Below are 21,411 nucleotides of genomic sequence, written 5' to 3'. Positions count from 1 at the left end.
CCTTCAAGTCATCAAAGGCTCCCTAACCCTTCTTTAGCAGTTTAGTTAAAGGAGCAATTCTTCTTAAGTACCCCTCTATAAATTTTTTGTAATAATTGGCAATACCTAGAAAGGAACGCAGCTCCTTCACTATCATTGGAATCTTCCATTCTTGAATGTCTCTTACCTTCTCCATATCCATTCTAATATGACCTTATTCAATCACATGACCAAGGAATTGTATGATCCGCTAAGCGAAAGAGCACTTCTCTTTCTTCACATACGGACTATTCTCCTTCAGCCTATCGAACACCTTCCATAGATGTTCTTTATGTTCATCCAGAGTGGAACTATAAACAACTATATTATCCAGGTATACCACGACAAACATGTCGAGGTACTCACGAAACACCTGGTCTATCAAGGTACAGAATGACACATGCGCATTTATCAACTCGAGTGGCATCACCAAGAACTCATATGCCCCATACTGTGTATAGAAGTCATCTTCGATACATACACATCATCTATCCTCACTTGATAGTAGCTTGACCTTAAGTCAAGTTTGGTAAAGTACTTTACATGACTCAACTGATCAAACAAATCGACAATCAACGAAATAAGATACTAGTTGCGTGCTGTCATCTTGTTTTGTGCGAAGAAATCTACACACATCCACATGCTCCCATCATGCTTCCTTTAAAACAACATAAATGCTCCAAACGATGCTTTGGAAGGACGAATATATCCCACTTCTAACAATTCATCTTGTTGCTTTCTTAGCTCTACTAGCTCTAAAGGTGTCAGCCAATATAGCCCCTTCGCAGGTGGCTTCACTCTTGGGAACAACTCGATCTCATGCTCCACGCCCTGTCGTGGAGGTAAGTTGTGAGGTAGTTTATCCATCATCACAACTTGATACTCATCCAACACAATTTGGATGGTCGTAGGCACCAGCTTTTGGCCTACTTCTTCATCTACCACTAGCATGGCTGGATACATTTGTCCACCCCTCAATCCTTTCTTGAGTTGCATGGCAGAAGGAACTTCATATCATCACCTTTCTTTGCAACGACCTACACTATACAAGGATGGTCTCCCATCAGACAAAGCGAACTAGCAAAAGGCATCGGCATTGCCTTAGTCTCCCTCAGAAATTCCATTCCAAGAATGACTTGGAAATCATCTAATGGCACAGTTGTGAAATTCACATGTCCTAAGCATTGCCCAAGCTTCACAGTGATTTGCTTGGCTACTCCCAAAGTAGGTTAGGCTGCAAAGTTAACCACTTTCATGCGTCTTGAATCCTTATCCCAGGACAAGTTAAGTCTCTCTACTTCTCCTTATGAAATGAAGTTATGTGTAGCCCCAGTATCCACCATAGCACGGGTGTTCTTCCCATTGATCCTCAGTCAACAAACATCAACCCTTTGGCCTATGTAACTTTCATTTCTTTCGCCTGCCTTTCCAATGCATCCATTAACCGCATTACACTCATCCTCGAGGTATCTTCCTCATCCTTATAATCCTGTAGTGCCCCCTCCGCGCTAGAAGCAAGACATTACATGATGACTTGTGAGGGCACTCAGCAACTTTGTGAGGGCCTCGAAATAAGAAGCATGTAATCTTACCCTTACCATTGGGTGTGTTGGATGCTCGAGACAACGAAACTTCCTTTGAAGTTGATGCCTTACTATCGACTCCCCTAGTTTTGGGTTGGCCCTTCTTGAAAGACTTTTCGTTGTTTCCACCCACACTACTTTCTTTGGATGAAGCGAAATTCTCTCCAACTTAGTCAATCAAGCTTTCTGCAGTAGCTTGTGTGGCACACAAGCCTTGAACTCTTTGTCTATAAAGTTATGTTCTTGCCCACGTTTTCAACCCCTCAACAAAATAGAAAAACTTGTCCTTCTCCGACATGTCTCGAATATCCAACATCAAAACAGAATTGTTTCACGTATTCACTGATTGACCCACTATTCTAGAGGGCTCTCAGCTTTCTTCTAGCATTATACTAACGTTTTCAGGAAAAAATTAGGCCTTGAGTTCTCTCTTCAAGTCTGCCCAACAATCAATGACACAACATCCATTCTCAATTTCATCGTACTTGGTACACTGCCATAGTTTAGTGTCACCAACCAAGTACATAGTTGTTGTATTCACTTTCACTTGTTCCGAATCCATCCTAATAGCGCAAAAGTACTACTCCATATTAAACAAAAAGTTCTCCAGCTCCTTGGCATCACGGGGTGCCCCCATACGTTTTGGGTTCTAGTACCTTGGTCTTGCTAAACTCCAAAGTGTTAAGAGTTTCCCCTAGCAAGAACCATTACATTCACTTTCACAGTGAGATCAGCTATCTTAGCATACAAGGTCCCTACAATATGGGGAAGGTCCTCTGACAATTCCACCATGGAACCTTGTTGCTGTTTTTGTGATTCCTCCAACTCATCAACACGTTCAATAAGTCAGACCATCTAGGACCACACTGTTGGCTATCGTCTGAGCTTGTGCTTCTAGCACCCTAATTCTCTCAGCATTGGTCGGCATGGTTTAGTTACAAATCTTTCCCAATCCCACAACAAAGCCAACTGAATTTCACATAGTAATTAACTGAACTATGATACCAGGTGTCACGAGCCAAGTATTTCACACCTTTGTGAAGGGCCATGGAGAGCTAGCTAAAGCACTCTTGCTTCACTAGTCAACCAAAAATTTACCACGATTTACCAACAGAACACTTTCATTGTCATTGAAAGAAACGTAAACGGAAGCAATAAGCAATTCATTAAAGCAATGGCAAGCAAGCGGTAAACATCGAAGCAACGTAATGCATTAAAGCAACACCTCTGTCAACCATGTGTGTCTAGCAAGAGAGGCAAGTAGGCTAAACACCTTTACAATGACTAGTGAGTTTTACAAATTGATGAACACTCACCCTCCCCTAAAGAACATTCTATGCAAATCTCACTCTGGCACTAGGAAACATCAACTTGTCCGAGGAGTCATACTTCCATTTTTAGCCTAGGACAAAACTATCTTCGAAAAATAAACCTACACAAGTATATACATGATTGTAGCCCTTCCTATGCACATAAGACAAGAAGTCACAAGTAAGCATAATGCCCTGAATAAGTTTGACTTGGAATCCCAAACAAAAAGAAGAGGTGTACTTATCACAAAAATCCTCTCATTTCTTTTCAAATATGGAGGTTAGATTGCATAATTTATGCCCTTCCCAGACCCTTGAGACAGCATGGGAGCCTTGTGCATTGGCTTTTTTCCCCTTCCAAGGAACCAAAAGAATAGCAATCAGCAAACCAAGCACAACTCCCACAGTTTTTTCCTTCTTGCTTCTCCCAAAAACCAAAGAAAACAATTTTCACAAAGCCTTCCAGCATGCAACTGGCTTGTTTTAGGATCAACTATTAATAATTTTAAAATATGACCAAGGGTAGGGGTAGACCTAAAATCATCTGGAATAAGATGAGGAAGGGCTTAATAGCTCTTAAGCTAGTGGATGGAACGCTCTCGATCGGTTGAATTGGCGGAAGAGGATTCATGTAGCTAACCCCAGCTAGTGGGACTCAAGGGCTTAAGGCTTGCTGTTGTTGTTGTTGTTGACAAGGGAAATAGTTTTTGACAAGATACTAATGCACATTAAACTTCTTGACTGAGGAAAAGAAAAATGCATCAATGCTCTTATTTCCGGAGATGAATAGATGATCAACTGCTTATATCTCGTAGTTAATGACATCACCGAACACATACAGCATAAAATGAACTATGATGTCATCAAAGGAATATCCTCTTAATATACCAGATAAATATGTTCACAGGAAGATGTGTACAGGCTGCTGGACTGCTAATTAATGCCTTACTACCACTATGCATCAATTCATCACATAACAAAGTATGCAAATAAATATCTGCCATATAACTAATTTAAGTCAACAATGTACAAAAGCTACATTTATGAGTTTTTATTGCATAAATGAACACTGTCAATCCTCCAATCCAAGAGGTCTGAAACATGATCCAAAAAGATGTTTCCTGAGTCCCTGACTTTTTTTTGGAAAGGATAAGAGTTTCCTAACATATTTTCCGTGAAACAAACCAGGCAACACCCTTTATACCCAATGAACCATTCAACTTGCTTGTAAAGCAATTCATTTTAATCTTCTGTTATAATTTACCATGTTATGTAAAAGTTATGTCAAATAAAATAACCTGTGTTGTACGTAACTAGCAAAATGACTCATTAGGTATTGTTTCCTCTATAGCTTGAAGCATGTGTTTGTTACAAATACTGTTACCGTATTATCTTGTAATTTATTTTCTACAATAACTATAATCAGTAAGGCCACCACGAACGCACCACACCCCCCCCCCCCCTGCCAAAAAAAATACAAACAAACAAAAAAATAAAACAAAAACATACGCGCACAATTATGGCGATTAACTTGCTTTTTCAACATAACTTCACATTAGTAAATTTTAAGGGATCATTTTCTGATGATGTGGAAATTTGCTTTGAGAATCTATATGATGGCAGGGAACTGTCATGTGAATGAAAATGTCTTTCTAAAATCTCAAAGGAATCTCAACTTGGATCAACCAAGCAAGATGCAAAGCACTAGGTTCATCTGGTACAAAGCCTCCACCATTATGACATCAACAGAACCACAGCATATCAGCAACAAAGAAACAGCCAGAACAATCATTTGGTACAAGTTTCTAACCTTAATAAATTAACATATAATGCAAAGAATAACAGTCAAACTAATACAACTGAGTTAAAAATGCCACCTGAAGCACGCCTAACCAACGTATCCTGCCCACGTCAACCCCATAAGTTAAATGATGACGCCCATGGAAATACCCACCTAAGAGCATTTTCCAACAAGAAGTTACAGCACAGCACATACATCAACAGTTAATAACGAAGGGCAAATATGATTTCTCCCTGTTATCATAAGTTCATAACAATGCAAGGGTCAGTCATGGTGATGTATATAATGTCAACAAATATCATATTATATAGTGAAAAATCAGATTGCGAGCCTGGTGGATTGGGTCAGATTGGAGGTCCAAGTTCTAGATTACCTTGGTTTCCATTTTCAACTTTAGTTGCTAACAGAACCTAAGTTGTATTTCTTTCCACAGGTGGCATAGCTCAAGATAGAAATTTGATATGGTCTAAGTCAATAAAGAATTCCACCAATGTGCCATGCTCCAGTTTTGCTCCCGGCAGTCACACCTCCATAACTAAATATATATATATATATTTGTAATTGTCGTTATTACACAAAGACTATGGTCAAAGCAAAGAGTCGCACGAAGACATTTAATGTATAGGCAATGGATAACAATGAAACATGGAAGTTGTAAAGACAGATAAATCAGTAAAACCACGTTGAACTGATTTTTCCAAAAAGAGAAATTTTAGACTTGCAGCAAACAACCTATTGTGGGAAAACCATGTATAATTAGTTAGCTATTTTAGGATATTCTTTTAATAACAGATTGTATCCTTAGAATTAGGCCCATACAGCTAAGTTTCCTATTCTGTTAGGGTGTCCCATAAATCATGGGATTTGATTTATTAATTTACTTTTTAGGAATGCTATGATTGTTGTATATATTCACATGTAATGTTCAGATCAATACATAACTCTTTCCAATTTTCGACATGGTATCAGAGCCAAATTAGGCTCCTTAGGGTTTCAATTTTTTTCAGCCTTCATCGCTGATATTTCCAGCCTTCATTGCTGGTTTCTTCCCGTCTTTGCAGACCTCTGTTCTACTCTCTTTTTTGAGCTCATGCACCTCTGTTTCTGCCAAACAGAGCTTGTTTCGTCAAAGCTTTAAAAACTTCTGTTTGCCTTCATTGCCAATTTTTCTCTTCTGTGGGTTTCACTTTTGCCCAGTCGTCGTCATCATTTCTGCTTCCAGCTGACATCATCATTGATTAGTTGATTGTTCAAGCCTTCAAGATGTCAGAAATCGTGGAGAATACTAGTACAGCCCAATCAGAAGAGGTAATCCGACCCCAACAAGCAGAAGAATTGCAGAATATTCATGCCTCCTACAGTTTAGATGGAAAGAACTACCTTAAGTGGTCTCAACTCATTCGCACAGAGTTGAAAGGCAAGGGAAAGATTAACCATCTCACGGGTACAGGTCCTAAACCAGGGGATCCTAAGTTTGAAGCATGGAATGAAGAAGACTCTTCGATCATCGCGTGGTTGTGGAATTCCATGATTCCAGAAATAAGTGTCACATGCATGTTTTTGGCTACTGTAAAGGACATCTAGAATGTGATTCAGCAAACCTATTCCAAAGCTAATGATGTGGCACAAGTGTACGAGGTCAAGGTAAAAACTATGGCTGCAAAACAAGGGAATAAAACAGTCACTGAATGTGCAAATCAACTGAAATCCTTGAGGCAGGAATTGGATCACTACTGGGTGATAAAAACAAAATGCTCCGATGATGCAACGGTTCTAAAGGCCTTTATTGAACAAGATAGGGTGTATGATTTTCTGGTTGGACTTAATCCAGAATTTGATCAAGTGAGGATACAAATTCTTGAGAAGCCGGAGGTTCCAAGCTTTAATGAAGTAGTGGCTATAATCCAAAGTGAAGAAAGTAGAAGAGGGTTGATGCTTGAACCACAAATCATTGATAGTTCGGCTATGGTGGCTAGCAACCACGGAACAATGGACAAGTCCACATTGCTGCAGGACAACAAGGTGAATCGACATCGCGGGAGCTGAGCAGTTTCAACCAAGAGATTGAGAGGCTGAGATCACTTATCAACAGTCTTGGAAAACCTGAAGGATCTCCAGGTACTTCTTCTTTGGCATACTCAGGTGAGCTTCCATCTTCTATTGGATTAAATGTCTCAGATAAAACCTTTACCAACTCCTGGGTGATGGACTCAGGAGCAACTGATCATATGACCCATTTATTCAATATTTTTTCAACCTATACTCCATGCCCAAGCAGTAGGAAAATAGCCACAGCAGATGGATCCTTGACCACTGTAGCTGGTTTTGGGGATGTGAAAATAAGACCATCAGTAACTTTGAAAAATGTCCTTCATGTTCCTAAATTGTCCACAAATCTGGTCTCTATACATAAACTCACTCAAGATTTATGTTGTAATGTGATTTTTGACAGTAGTAATTGTATATTTCAGGACAAGGATTCGAGGAAGATGATTGGACGTGCTAGGGAAAGGAATAGCCTCTACTATCTTGAAACACCAAGTCAGTTGCACATAACCAAGGACAGATTATCTTCTTCCTTTATGTCAGAGTTTGTCTTATCCAATAAGGAAAAAATTTTACTTCATCATTGCTGACTTGGACAACCATCGTTTTAGGGTTATTAAAGTTATGTTTCCTTCCTTGTTTAAGAATTTAGATGTAGAAAACTTTCAGAGTGAGGTATGTGAACTTGCTAAACACAAGCATGTACCTTTTCTAATTAGTTACAAAAGAAGCTCAATTCCTTTCTATCTTATTCACAGTGATATTTGGGGTCCATCTATTGTTTCTAATGTTTCTAAGGCAAGATGGTTTGTTTCTTTCATTGATGATTGCACTCGTGTTGCCTGGATTTTCGTGCTTAAACATAAGTCTGATGTTAGTATTGTGTTACCAAATTTCTAGTCCATGATCAAAAACCAATTTGGGGTCAATATCAAAAGGTTTAGGTAAAATAATGCCAGGGACTATTTCAATCAAATTCTTAACCCATATTTTCAGACAAAAGGAATAGTACATGAGTCATCTTGTGTCAATACCCCACAGCAAAACGGGGTAGCAAAGAAGAAAAATGGCCATCTCCTTGAAAAAACCAGAGCTTTGTTGTTTCAAAAAAATGTGTCTAAGGTTTTTTGGGGGAAAGCAGTTCTGAGAACCACCCATCTGATAAATCGTTTGCCTTCAAGAGTCTTGGGTTTCAAGAGTCCTATGGACATACTTTCCACATTCTACCCATACCTAACCACTACAAACAACCTTGTTCCTAGGATTTTTGGGTGTTTGTCATTTGTCCATTTTCATAGTCACAACGGAGGGAAATTAGATCTGAGGACTCTAAAATGTGTCTTTGAGGGCTATTCTTTGACTCAAAAAGGATATAAGTGTCACCACCCTCCGTCAAAGAAATTCTATGTCTCGGTGGATGTTACGTTCAATGAACAAGAGTCTTATTTCACTAATCCTTATCTTCATGGGGAGAATTCAACTAGGGAAGATAAGGAAGATTTTTTGCTTGATTTTCCATCAATTCCTATGTCTAAAACCTCGAACCCTACACCTATACCTCTTTGTTCATCTTGTTCCAACCATGTACCTGAGAGTTCTTCTGAACCTATGCCTGAAACATCAAATGAACCCAAAGAAAGACCGATTCTACTCCTAGAAATACCATATTTGGCAAGGTGTTCACAAGAAGGAAGATGGTTGTTCCTGAACCAATACAGGTCCAAGAGTCCAACTCAAATCATTTGAATGAGGTAACAATTGTTAACCATCCATTGCAAGATGAAACTGAATCTCATGTTGATAATGATGACCAGGACCTTCCAATTGCCATTAGGAAAGGAACTCGAAAATGCACAAAGCAACCATTGTACCCTCTTGCACATTTTTTGTCATTTAAGAACTTGTAAGCCTAAATACCATCACCATTCCTACCACATATTCTAAGGCTTTGTCCAATGGAAAATGGAGAGCTATGACTGTGGAGATGGAGGCGTTGGAAAAGAACAAGACTTGGGAGTTGATGAAGTTACCGGCACGAAAGAAACCGGTGGGCTGTAAGTGGGTATATACGGTGAAGAATAGGGCAGATGGGTCGATTGAGAGATTACAAGGCGTGGTTGGTAGCCAAGGGGTATACTCAAACCTATGGGATTGATTATTTAGAGACCTTTGCTCCTGTTGCAAAGATGAACATGGTTAGAGTATTATTATCACTAGCAGCTAATTATGGTTGGGAGTTGCAACAATTTGATGTCAAGAATGCTTTCTTACATGAGGAACTAGAGGAAGAAATTTATATGCAGTTTCCATCGGGATATGGGAAGAATTTGGCTGCTCACACTATGTGTAAATTGAAAAAGGCACTGTATGGCTTCAAGCAATCACCGCGAGCATGGTTTGGGAGATTTGCAAGAGTTATGTTGGCTATGGGATACAAACAAAGTCAAGGGGATCACACATTGTTCATTAAACACTCTCCTTCAGGGGGAGTTACAATCCTTCTAGTGTATGTTGATGACATAATAGTGACAAGAGATGATGCTAAGGAGAAACAGGTCTTTAGTCAATATTTGGCTAAAGAGTTTGAGATTAAAGCGTTAGGGAGACTTAAGTATTTTCTCAGGATTGAGGTTGCTCACTCTAGACAAGGAATTTTTATCTCTCAACAAAAATATGTCACAAATCTTCTCAAGGAAACTAGCAAGACAGCATGTAAACCAGCAAGTACTCCCATGGATTGTAATCTTAAACTTGGAAAAGCTAAGGAGGATGTCACAGTAGACAGAGAAATGTATCAACGCCTGGTAGGAAGACTCATTTATTTGTCTCACACACGACCAGATATAGCATATGCAGTGAGTGTGATTAGTCCGTTTATGCATAGCCCCAAGAAAGTTCATTTACAAGCAGCCCATAGAGTACTACAGTATCTCAAGGGAACACCGAGGAAACGTATCATGTCCAGAAGAAATGGAGGATTGGTACTTGAGGCATACACTGATGCTGATTATGGATCAATTGTTGATAGAAAATCAACCTCAAGATATTGCACCTTTCTTGGTGGGAATCTTGTGACATGGAGAAGTAAAAAACAAAGTGTGGTAGCTCGGTCGAGTGCAAAGATTGAATTCCGGGCAATGGCTCAAGGTGTGTGTGAACTACTTTGGCTGAAGATCATCCTTGAAGATTTGAAGATTAAGTGGGATGGCCCTATAAGACTTTATTGTGACAACAAATCTGCAATCAGCATAGCTCATAACCCAGTACAACATGACCAAATGAAGCACATTGAAGTTGACAGACACTTTATCAAAGAAAAGTTGGAGAGTGGATTGATTTGTACACCTTACGTGTCTACACATGGTCAACTTGCTGATGTCCTTACCAAAGGGTTGAGTAGCTCTGTTTTCCAAACTATTGTTTCCAAACTGGGAATGGAGAATACCTATTCACCAGCTTGAAGGGAAGTGTGGGAAAACCGTTTATAATTAGTTAGCTATTTTTAGGATATTCTTTTAATAATAGATTGTATCCCTAGAATTAGGCCTATACAGCTAAGTTTCCTATTCTGTTAGGGTGTCCCATAAATCATGGGATTTGATTTATTAATTTACTTTTTAGGAATGCTAGGATTGTTGTATATATTCACATGTAATGTTCGGATAAATACATAACTCTTTTCAATTTTCGACACCTATATATGCCAATTTAAAAACAACATAAATGACATGAAAAAATTTATTTCACCCAATGAAGGCTAATCATAGACTGATGGCTAAAAGCAACAAACCTTGCAATACCAAGCCCAAGAGAAAGAGCTTGATGGTCCTCAGGATGACTTTCTTTGTAGCTTTTGGTTTGCTAGATATTTTCTGCATGGTGACAAGAGGCATGACTATAGCCAATAAACAAGGCATGCTCAAAATTATAAATTCTCTTAAGTCAATATTAAGGAAGTTTCAGAATACTGATAATAAAGCATTCAATGTCATCTAATTCTCACTATGCTAACAAATCTAAAACATTTGACCACCAAACAAACTAAAACTAATTCTTGAGAAAAAAAAAAAAAAAAATTTGGTAAGTTGGGGGGGAGTGGGGGCAAAGACTCCATTTACCACTAATTCTATCTATCTATCTCTCTCTTGTATGACTACAAATGACATGAAACACCACCATCCTTTTCCCTAAACCTTCCCCAAGAACAACAAAATCTTCTTATTTTTCTCAAAATCATCATTCACAGCCGCAGCCCCCAACCTAGTGAACCACAGGTTGGTATGAATAAAACATGACACATTCTCATTCTTGAACCCTTAAATGCTGCAATCCAAAAATTTAATATTTTTCATAGGAAATTCTTATTATTAAAACTGGAGAATTATTGCATTATAATTTTCTTTTCAACCATTATTGATCTCTTCAACAAAGAAAATCTATTTTAAATTAGAAACACCTTTACATTTTTCACCAATACTATCTACATGAGTATACCCTTACATACTGCATCTTAGAGCATCTGTCATACAGTGATTGAGTTTAAGGTTGGAATGGGAACCTTTCACATTCTAGGTAACATTGATTTAGCTCGAGTCTAATCACCCGAGATCAATTTAATTTTCTCAAAATCCAGTTCCAAAGGAAGGACAACTAGGACCTCTCCCTCCCAACAACAAGCCTTAAGTTAAACTAGGTGGGGTCAGCTACATGAAAGCTTTTCGCCAATTCAATCGATCAAGAGCATTCTCCTCTATTAGATTAAGGGCTATTAAATCCTTCCTCACTACCTCAGTCCAAGTTATGTTGGGTCTACCCCCACCTATTTTCATATCAGACACAATTATTAACTCACTCCTCCTTACAAGTGCTCTACTAGGCGTACATTTCAAATACTCAAACCATCTAAGTCAACCCTCCCTTATCTTGTTTTCAACCGGTGCTATGTCTAAATTATTACGCATATGTTCATTTATTACTTTATCTTTTAATATTAAACCACTCATCCACCTTAACATTCGCATTTCAGCAATTTTTATTTTTTGTACATGTAGTTTCTTAGTTGCCCAACATTCTGAACCATAAAGCATAGCTGGCCTTATAGCCGTCTTATAAAACTTTCCTTTTAATTTTAAGGATATTCTACGATCACACAACACACCTGACGCACTCCTCCATTTTACCCAACTTGTTTTAATTCAATGCACTACATCTTCTTCAATTTCCCTTTCAACTTGCATAATAAATCCAAGATATCTAAAACTATCAGTGCTATTAATCTCTTAATTATCAAGTTCAATCTTCTCTCTATTGCTACTCCTTGCATTAATGAAATTATATTTCATATATTCTATCTTATTCCTACTTATCTTAAACCCTTTAGACTCTAATGTGGTTTTCCAAAGTTCTATCTTAGATTTCACTCCACTACTACTGTCATCAATCAACACGAAATCATCTGCATGTTGGGCTTTTGTGGAGCCTAGTTGTGTTTTAATTTGGATGACGACCCGACCCCTATTTAATTAGAGATTTCTATCCTAAGGCTTAGTCCATGGAGCGAAGGCTTGGACCGTGAGGCTTAGATTTTTTGGAGCCCATTCGGAACGGAACCCTACGCGCAACATATAAAAGGGATGCTTTCGGGTGATTAGGGCGGTGTGTATGGTTGTATCCGCGAGAGAGCGAGAGCGAGAGAATTGTATTGCCGCACTCTCTGTGCTTTCTTTCTGATAATATTGAAATCCCTGCAACTCCGTGGACGCAGGCAAAATTGCCGAATCACGTAAATATTGTCTTGTGCGTGTGATTGAATTTTTCTTTGGCGTTATTCTTTCTCTATTTGTTTCTCACAGGTTTCGGGAATTTGTTCGTTTATTCCCAACACTGCAAACAACATATACCAAGAGATCTCATTTTGGATATTCTTAGTTAGTTCATCATTTACTGAAGTAAAAAGATAAGGATTCAAAGTAGAACCTTGATGTACAACTATTGTGATTGGAAAATCTCTAGATTCACCTCTGACAGTCCTAACGCTAGTCACTACTCTATCATACATATCCTTAATGATATCCGTATATCTACCACAAACTCCTTTTTTTTTTAAGACCCACTAAAAAATTTCCCTAGGTATTCTATCATAAGCTTTCTCTAGATCAATAAAAACCATATGCAAATACCTCTTCTTTTCCCTAAACTTTTCCACTAAACTTCTTAAAAGATAAATAGCTTCGGTTGTTGATCTCCCAAGGTTTAAACCAAACTAATTTTATGAAATCTTCGTTTCTAATCTTATTCTATGTTCAATTACCCTTTCCCATAATTTCATCGTATGACTCGTAATCTTAATTCCACAATATTTATTACAGTTTTGAATATCACCTTTGTTTTTGTAATAGGAACTAATGTACTTTTCCTCCATTCTTTTGGCATTTTCTTGGTTTTTATAATAGTGTTGAATAGATTAGTTAACCAAACAATTACTTTATCTCCTAAACATTTCCAAACTTCAATTGGTATTTTATCTGATCCTATAGATTTCTCACTTTCCATTTTTTTTAATGTCATCTCAACTTCAAGGACTCTAATTTTGTGAATAAATCTTTTATTTTTAGTCTTCTCCTCATTTGTCACTTCCAAGTTCAATCTTTCATTTTGGTTTTCATTAAACAACTTATCAAAATATCTCTGCCACCTCTCTTTTATGTCTTCTTCTCTAATTAAGATATTATCATTCTCATCCTTTATACGTTTTACATCACCTAAATCTCTGCATTTTCTTTCTCTAACTCTAGCAAGTTTATAAATATCTTTTTTCTCCTTCTTTTGTATCTAGTTTAGTATATAAAGTATCATAAGCTCTATGATTAGCTTCACTAATAGTCTTCTTTGCATTTTTTCTTGCTTCTTTATATTTTTCAAGATTTTCTATATTCCTACAATTTTGCCATATTTTATACCAATTTTATTTTTTCTTAACGACTTTTTTAACTTCTTGATCCCACTACCAACTTTCTTTACTACCCAAGTATCCTCCTTTGGACTCACCTAAAACCTCTTTTGCTATCCTTATGATAGATTTTGTCATTCTATTCCAAACAATATTTGCATCAACCTTATCCCCTACTATCCAATCACAATCTTTGTTCATTTTATCTTTAAATTTTACTATATTACCTCCCTTCAAGTTCCACCATCTAGTTTTCTTGCATTGATTTATGGTACTCCTCATCCATTTTTTAATATGTATATCTAATACTAAGATTCTATGTTGTGTAGCCAAACTTTCACCTGGAATAACTTTACAATCCTTACAAGAGAGACGATTCTCGTGCTTAGTTAAGAAGAAATCTATTTGGTTATTACTATACCCACTCTTGAAGGTTATTAAGTGTTGTTCTCTTTTTATAAAGCAAGTATCCAGTATAACCAAATCATAAGGCATGGCAGAACTTAAGATTGTATCACCAGCCTCATTTTTATCTCCATATCCTTGGCCTCCATATATCCTCTCATATCCTACATTATTCTTTCCAATGTGACCATTCAAATCAACTCCTATGAATGTCTTTTCAGGCATAGGTATCTCTTGTAAAATACTGTTCATATCTTCCCAAAATTGTGTTTTAAGATTTTCTACTAATCCTATTTGGGGAGCACACGCACTAATGATGTTCACTATCTCCAAGCGTAAAGCTATCCTAATTTTAATGATCCTATCCCTTATTCTTTTAACATCTACTACGTTATCTTTTAGGTCTTTGTCTACAATAATACCCACCCCGTTTTTATGTTTCTCTATAACAGTGTACCAAAGTTTAAATCCTGATTTTTTAATTTCTCTATCTTTCTCTCCTACCCATTTCGTCTATTGAAGCAGATTAAGTTATTTTTCCTCCTAAACATTACTTCCACTATTTTCATACTTTTCCACGTAAAAGTTCCCATATTCCAATTTGCTAATCTAATATTAATTTATTGTGCTAACTTATTTATCCTCTCCCTTTTATATTGACCCGGTCTATTCCCTTGAGCTAGTTCTAACAAAGTTTTACATTGGCTGTCAGCTACCTAAAACAACCCTGCTCCTTTATCCGGGCTTGGAACCGGCCATGTGTACAAATAATTTGTGTTACACAGGTGAAGTACACGTTTGCGTTTTTTTTTCACATAGACAATTTCCTCAATTACACCTACAACTAGTAGAAACCACACACACAATATTCAATACAAATGCATTAAAAAAATTAAAGCATACAATTTTTAGTGTGAATCAAGCTAGGCTACAATTTGAAAAAAAAAAAAAAAAAACCATGTAATGTTACTTTTTGGAAAATTTTGTATATTCTAGACTTGCAAATGAAAAACACTACAACACAAAAATGCATATGCTAAGCCCACAAATCATAAACGCAAAAATCTCCACTGCTAAACAACTATTGGAAGAATTATTAATAATAGTAATACGAAAAGAAATAATGAGAGAGGAGAAGATCTCAACAATGAACCAATGACTGAAACAAAAAAGGTAGTAATAACCGCTTGAAAAATATTAACGTAAGTACCCTTTGATGCAAGCAATTTGATACTACTAATGAAAAATCAGTTGAAGAATATTTATGTAACGAGGGATTGAAAGAATTCTTCAAATCTAAATTCAAGATTCAAATTCAAGAATATTGAAGAAACAAGATTCCTCAACTCATACAATCTTTATTATTTCTTCATGATTTTAGGGCTGAAGAAACAATAATCCTTGGATTTGTTTGGGTCTTTGAGAGAAAAGAAAGGAAAGGAAAGCAAGGAAAGGAAGTTCAAAGATGGGATCTATTTGGTTGGTGAGAAAATAAAAACCAAAAGGAGAGAACAGAATAAAGGAAAATGAAAGAAAAATAAACCTCTGGGTTTCAAGAAGATTTAAAAAAAAAAGAAGAAGTGGGGGGGGGGGGGGAACAGCACTATCAAATCTACAGAATCTGTCCAATTAGGCCCAACAAAGGGAAATCCAAATTTTGGTGACAATAAGCAGCAGCAGCAGCAGAAACAAGAAGAACAGTGCTCCAAACACTTTCAAAATCACTTCTGACAACCATATAGCCAAAAGGGTACACAGCTTCACAATCAGAAATCAAGAACACCCAATATCAAGGAGAGACCTGTGTTCCAAATTTCTTGTAATCCAAACAGAATTTGGTGTCATCACTTTACAATAACAGTTCGGGACTTTCCGGTGTGGGAAGCTGCCACGAAAGAAGCCCTCGCTGGCCATAGGAGGCTGCCACAAGAAGAGCAGCCGTGGCGAAAGAGCCGCAACACAAATAAATGGTTATTGTGAAGACCACCAAGAAGAGCACCACAAAAATTCAGCATTTAAGAGATGTGTCCTACTACTCAAGAATCAAGATGGTAACATGAACCACAGCTTTCGAAGACTCAGGCCAGCATCGCCGCATGAGGGAGAGCCAGAAGCTGGATTGAGGCCAAGGGCGCCTACCAGCTGCCGTGCGTGACTCATAGGAAGTAACACTAAAGCTAATCAAAAACAATAACCCCGTCACTTAGTTTGATCATCATAACAGACTGCCTATGACCATGCAGTACTGGAAAATGACCCTGCATGCTGTGGCGGATCCATCCTCCATCCAAAACCTCCCAAAAGTATGATTTATGTTATTATGAGTTAAATTTTTTTTTATTAATATTACAATATTGCCTCCCAAAAAAATGGTTTGTTCAAAACTTATTAAAATTTGGTTATTTATTTTATTTTATTTTTAAATTAAAAATAGGAGAAACGCATCCTCCTTCTCAAGCCCCTCCCTATTCCATCCCATCTTTTGAATCTAAACCACCCATGACAAATCTGTAGGGTGTTCCTTTATGACCAACAAAGCAACTTATCTTCCACTAAATTATAGGGGTTGTTTGAGACATTTTTTATTCTTCTTCTATCGGCACTAAATATTAAAACCCCAATCTTTCTCCAATCAAATACAATTTGCTTGAACTTCTAGGCTACCTAAGCTTTGACACTTAAATCAACCCCTTTGGAAAGTGCAATAATGAGTAACGACATCACAATAAATCGCATTAAGGCAGATAAAAATTTAACACCTTTTAAAATAATTAATTTTTTCACCATATCGGATTTTAGAACAATTGGCTCTTAACATTCCAATAAAACAATATTTTAATAATACATTTGTTCGCCACTTTTATGTAATTTTTATTTAATAAATTTTATTTTTATTTATTGTGTATATACATATATTTTTTGTGTGTAAAGTACATACATGTTTTTTTTTTTTTTGGAGTGCAATAACTTTTGCTGTGCGTGTCTCCTTTTTAAAAATTTCATGTGTTGAATCACCAATTTTGTAGGGATGGAATATTCCCATAATATTGAAAAATAAGAATTAGTACAAAAGTAAATATATATATAGTCTTATAAATATCTTTATGACTAATTATTATCAATATCTTTAATAAAGAACATTTCAAACTATAATTTTTCAATACAAAAACTTATGCCTTAGCACCTAATAATAGCTCAATTAACTCATCAAAGTGCAAATAAAATAAGAAAAAGTATGACATTTGGGCTGTAATGAAGTTTTTCTTTAGTCCCTCCCCCCAATCCTAGCTCCACCACTGCATGAGCTGCATGTTAAAAATCTGCATACAATCACTCCTACTTCCCACAAATAAAATAAAAGTAGTAACATGAACATATCCAAAATTTTAAAACCACAATCTCAAACCAATAAAGAGAACTGAATACTTGTTAACTCAGTATGGACACCTCCAATAGGCCTCAAACACATACCTGATACAGTCACACTTCTTAGGCATGTATGCCTTCAATTTGTTTATTTTTAGACCCGCATTGAACACAGCCAATCTAAAGTATCCAACAGTGACAGGGCACAACAGGGCATTATTTAAATTTTAAAAAAAAAATTCTTGGGGGGCAAGTTGTAATATTACCAAAATTTTACAGATGTCTTATATTCACAACAAGATTTTTCCTAAATTAAGTGATCCTGCGATTTGATTCAATCACATTACCTCCTATATATATTATCTTTCATGGATCAAATATTTGTGAGACAATAGCCTTTCTCTACGTCTCCTGGTTGTCCTTTCCCCTTAAGCATTCATAGAGAACTCACAGATGTACCTTACACAGTTTATTGTTAAATTCATAATTTGTTATACAGATTATTGAAATGAACTTCCGCAGTTTAAAGGAATAGCTTTCTAAATTAGTATCTATGAACGTGTGATGCAAATTCAATGGTGTTTAAATTTTGTTTTAATGGTCCATCATTGGACCAAAATTTTGTCATTTAACATAATTATATAAAAATTACGTTTCAATTTCCATGCCCTTGCCGTGCTATGTCTTGATCTTTCAAGATTCGGCCTGTCATGGAGCCAGACAAGAACAGTGTTGGACTCCAGTGTCCATGTCCACATCCGTGCTTCCGGCTACTGTAGCAAGAAGCTACCCAGAAGCAAAAATTTTAGAAAAGCAACTGAAAAAACAGACAAAGACTACAAAGCAGCTACAACAACTCTAAGCTTGGGAAATCAACGTGCCTTGAATACCAAACTAATAGAAACACCAACGCCAAAGAGAAAGAAAGGCATCACAAAATCCGCAAGCGTCACCCCGAACCACGGAGAGTGATTAATGGCTGGAAAAGCTCCTCCGGCATCGTCAACCAATATCATCAGCTGGAAATGAAATCAAACGAGGCAAAACAAAACAAGGTGAGGAGCATGCATCTATAGGCAAATTTGACCTGGAAATCGTGCTTTGACCTCAAAGTAGGAACAACTCTTGCAGAGGCCCAAAGAAAAAAAAAGCTAATTTGGTTGCAGGAGAGGGTTTTAGGATACGAACCGCGACGGTGAGACCTCGGAAGACGTCGAGAGAGACAAGCCGTTGACTCTGAGCGGAGGAATTAGGCGTCGTTCCATCGGGTTCGTTTAACGGTGATGCAGGGACGATCTCTTCTTGTTGAACGGCTTGAAGAAGAGGGATTCGTTCTTCTGTGATGGCTATGAAGGCAGACATCCGTGTCGCCGGTCTGACCGCCGGAGGAATGAGCTGGGGTCGGGACTGGTCTGAAAAGCAAGTATGGTGCAAGTGGAATGCGGCGGGGGTGGTGAACTTCTCGCTGAAAACGTATTTTCAAACACTATTATCTATGAAATAGATTCACGGTTCCAAGCCCCAAATAATTACTCTTACATTCGATTTTTATAGTACTTATATCTCTTAAAATTCTTTATATATATATATATATATATATATATATATATATATAAAATATAAGAATTTTTTATTGGAATTCTAGAAAGCATGAGAGAATAACACTCATGTTTCAGCTCCTGGATCCAACCAATAGTATAACTATGATGCTTCCAGCATTGTAGAAGAAGTTCGAATTTGTTCCATTCGGATATTGATCAATCTTAGTTTGACATGATTTATCAAGAGAAAGATTGAAATGCGGGGCAAGCTTATTATTACACTCTATTCTTAATAAATTTCAAGAAGAGTTTGTGAAAATTTTAAAATTTAAAAAGAGATTAATATCTTTTTATCAAATTTTATGATATAAACGTTTTTTATTCTTTTCAAAAAGAGTAGGAGGGAAAGATTGATTTGTACCTCGGCACAAAGTTTTTCATGAGAAAAAATATGTAGATTTTTATTTTTTAAAAAAAATTAAAATGTTATATATATATATATATATATATATTAAAATTGGATTAAAAAGATGCAAATCTTAAATTTGAGAAATTTTACAGGCCTACCTTTGAAATTTAAAAAAATTTCAATTTGACAAAATAAAAAGGATTTCTTCCTTGAAATTTAAAAATTTTGTAAAAAGAATACGGTATCTTTAAAATATTAATTTTAAGGACATTCCCTCTTGTATTCAATTTTCCTCAAAACTAATGAAGAATTAAGTATTACAAAAATCAAATGCACATAGTTGTTTGTAAGACTTTTGAAATAATGAGAGTTTTGTGTTTTTTTTTTTCTCAAACCTCGTGGAAGTTGGTGCCTTTTTTTCCTTATTTATTTGGAGAGCAATTTAAACTATACAATAAAACACATCGCAATTAAAATCTTCATCATTGAGATTAGAATCCAAAACATTTATTACATATCGATTTTAGGGATATACATTATGTGTGTGCTTATGCTCCCCACTCTTAAATTAAGAAAGTTATTGAAGAATGTTTTTGAGAGGGTAAATCTTAAGAAATATTAATATACTAATTAACATACTATAAAAAAAAAAAATTTGATTTCTATTAGCTTTGGTGGCTACATAATCATATTTAATATGTTTTGATTGTATTAACCTAATTGTGGTTCCTAGTGTAACATATCTTTGCATATCATGTTTAGTATAGGTACAAGTGACAAATACATGAAGTACTAGATCAAATGCAAAGATCGGACCGAGTAGACATTCGAATAGGAAAGATCAAAAGGACACTCACTCGAAATAACTCAAGTACATCCAACGAAACTAATTTAGAATCATATGTATCATATATAATGAGGAGTGTTTGAGGTAGTATTCATTGTAACTCTTGTACTTTTGTTTCACACACGATTTTTGAGCAATAGTTGAGCAAAATGCACATACATACTAAGACACATAAGAGTATATAGGATATCACTTAAATGAAAAATAAGTTTTTCATTGTTTACTTAAATGAAAAAAAAGTTTGTCATTGCTTCATACTTAATATTTTTCAAAGGCAAAATCATGACTTATATGAAAATATCATATGCTCAACTTTGATTAAAATGGGACAAGTGTTAAGTGGTCTTAGTATTGTGAACTTTAATATACTTGGTCCTGATTGAGTCAAAACTATTTTTATGTACCTAAAGATTCAAGAAAATAAAGTATATTTTCATAAGGATAAGTTTTAAATCATATTAGTGTTATAATCTTTTTTAAACTTAGTCCTGGTTGGTTTTGTAACCTCAGTTATGCACCTATCAAAGTTTCTAAATACTCTTCGGTATTTGGGGTATAACTTTTGCTAGAAAAGTTCAAAAAGGACGATATTGGTATCTATGGAAAGTTAAGAAAAAATCTCACAACTTTCGTGTTAATGACTTTTTCTGATTTGAGGTAATTCGTTGATGATTTCAGGTAGAATATTAATAGTCGATGAAATGGGTCAAATAATCGATGATTGGCGTCGGGATTCAGTACCCAATAGCTATAAACGACTAGTTTTCAATTTAAAAAATATAATGTGTTGGCCTGGTAGTATGTCTAGAGGGGGGTGAATAGACTTTCTTCCGTGATGTGCTCACTTTCTATAAACACAGAAATCTTACCAAGAGCAAGTGCATAAAATTGTCGTGTAAAAGGAAATGTAGAAAATCACGATAATAATATAAATGAGATAAGAGAGAAGAAAAGCTTAACACATTGATATTTACGTGGTTCGGCACCTCGCCTACATCCACGCCTTGAGACCAACTCAAGGATTCCCAAAATCCACTAAAATCCTCCTTCGGGCGGAGAAGCCAATACACACCAGCTCACAAAGAGCTTCAACAAGGTGCTCACTTAGAGACACCCAAAAACAGCTCACAAAGAGC

At 36.3% G+C, this 21,411-nt stretch overlaps 1 protein-coding gene across 1 annotated transcript in view; it reads right to left on the bottom strand.

The window, feature by feature from the left end:
- The window catches only part of LOC131155302 (uncharacterized), a 39,102-nt gene extending 20,093 nt beyond the window's left edge, over window positions 1-19,009 (bottom strand). Inside the window, exons 1-4 of the mRNA XM_058108336.1 lie at window positions 18,667-19,009; window positions 18,360-18,497; window positions 10,549-10,630; window positions 4,789-4,865 (exon numbers count right to left, since the gene is read on the bottom strand). Coding sequence (XP_057964319.1) covers window positions 4,789-4,865; window positions 10,549-10,630; window positions 18,360-18,497; window positions 18,667-18,840 — 471 coding nt within the window. The 5' untranslated portion in view covers window positions 18,841-19,009. The remainder of the gene's footprint in view (window positions 1-4,788; window positions 4,866-10,548; window positions 10,631-18,359; window positions 18,498-18,666) is intronic.
- Window positions 19,010-21,411: the final 2,402 nt, after the last annotated feature.

The sequence above is a fragment of the Malania oleifera genome, chromosome 5 (genome assembly GCF_029873635.1).
Source record: "Malania oleifera isolate guangnan ecotype guangnan chromosome 5, ASM2987363v1, whole genome shotgun sequence".
Taxonomy (NCBI): Eukaryota; Viridiplantae; Streptophyta; class Magnoliopsida; order Santalales; family Ximeniaceae; genus Malania; species Malania oleifera.
The sequence above is the reverse complement of the archived record's forward strand: the minus strand, read 5'-3'. Positions and strand labels throughout refer to the sequence as shown.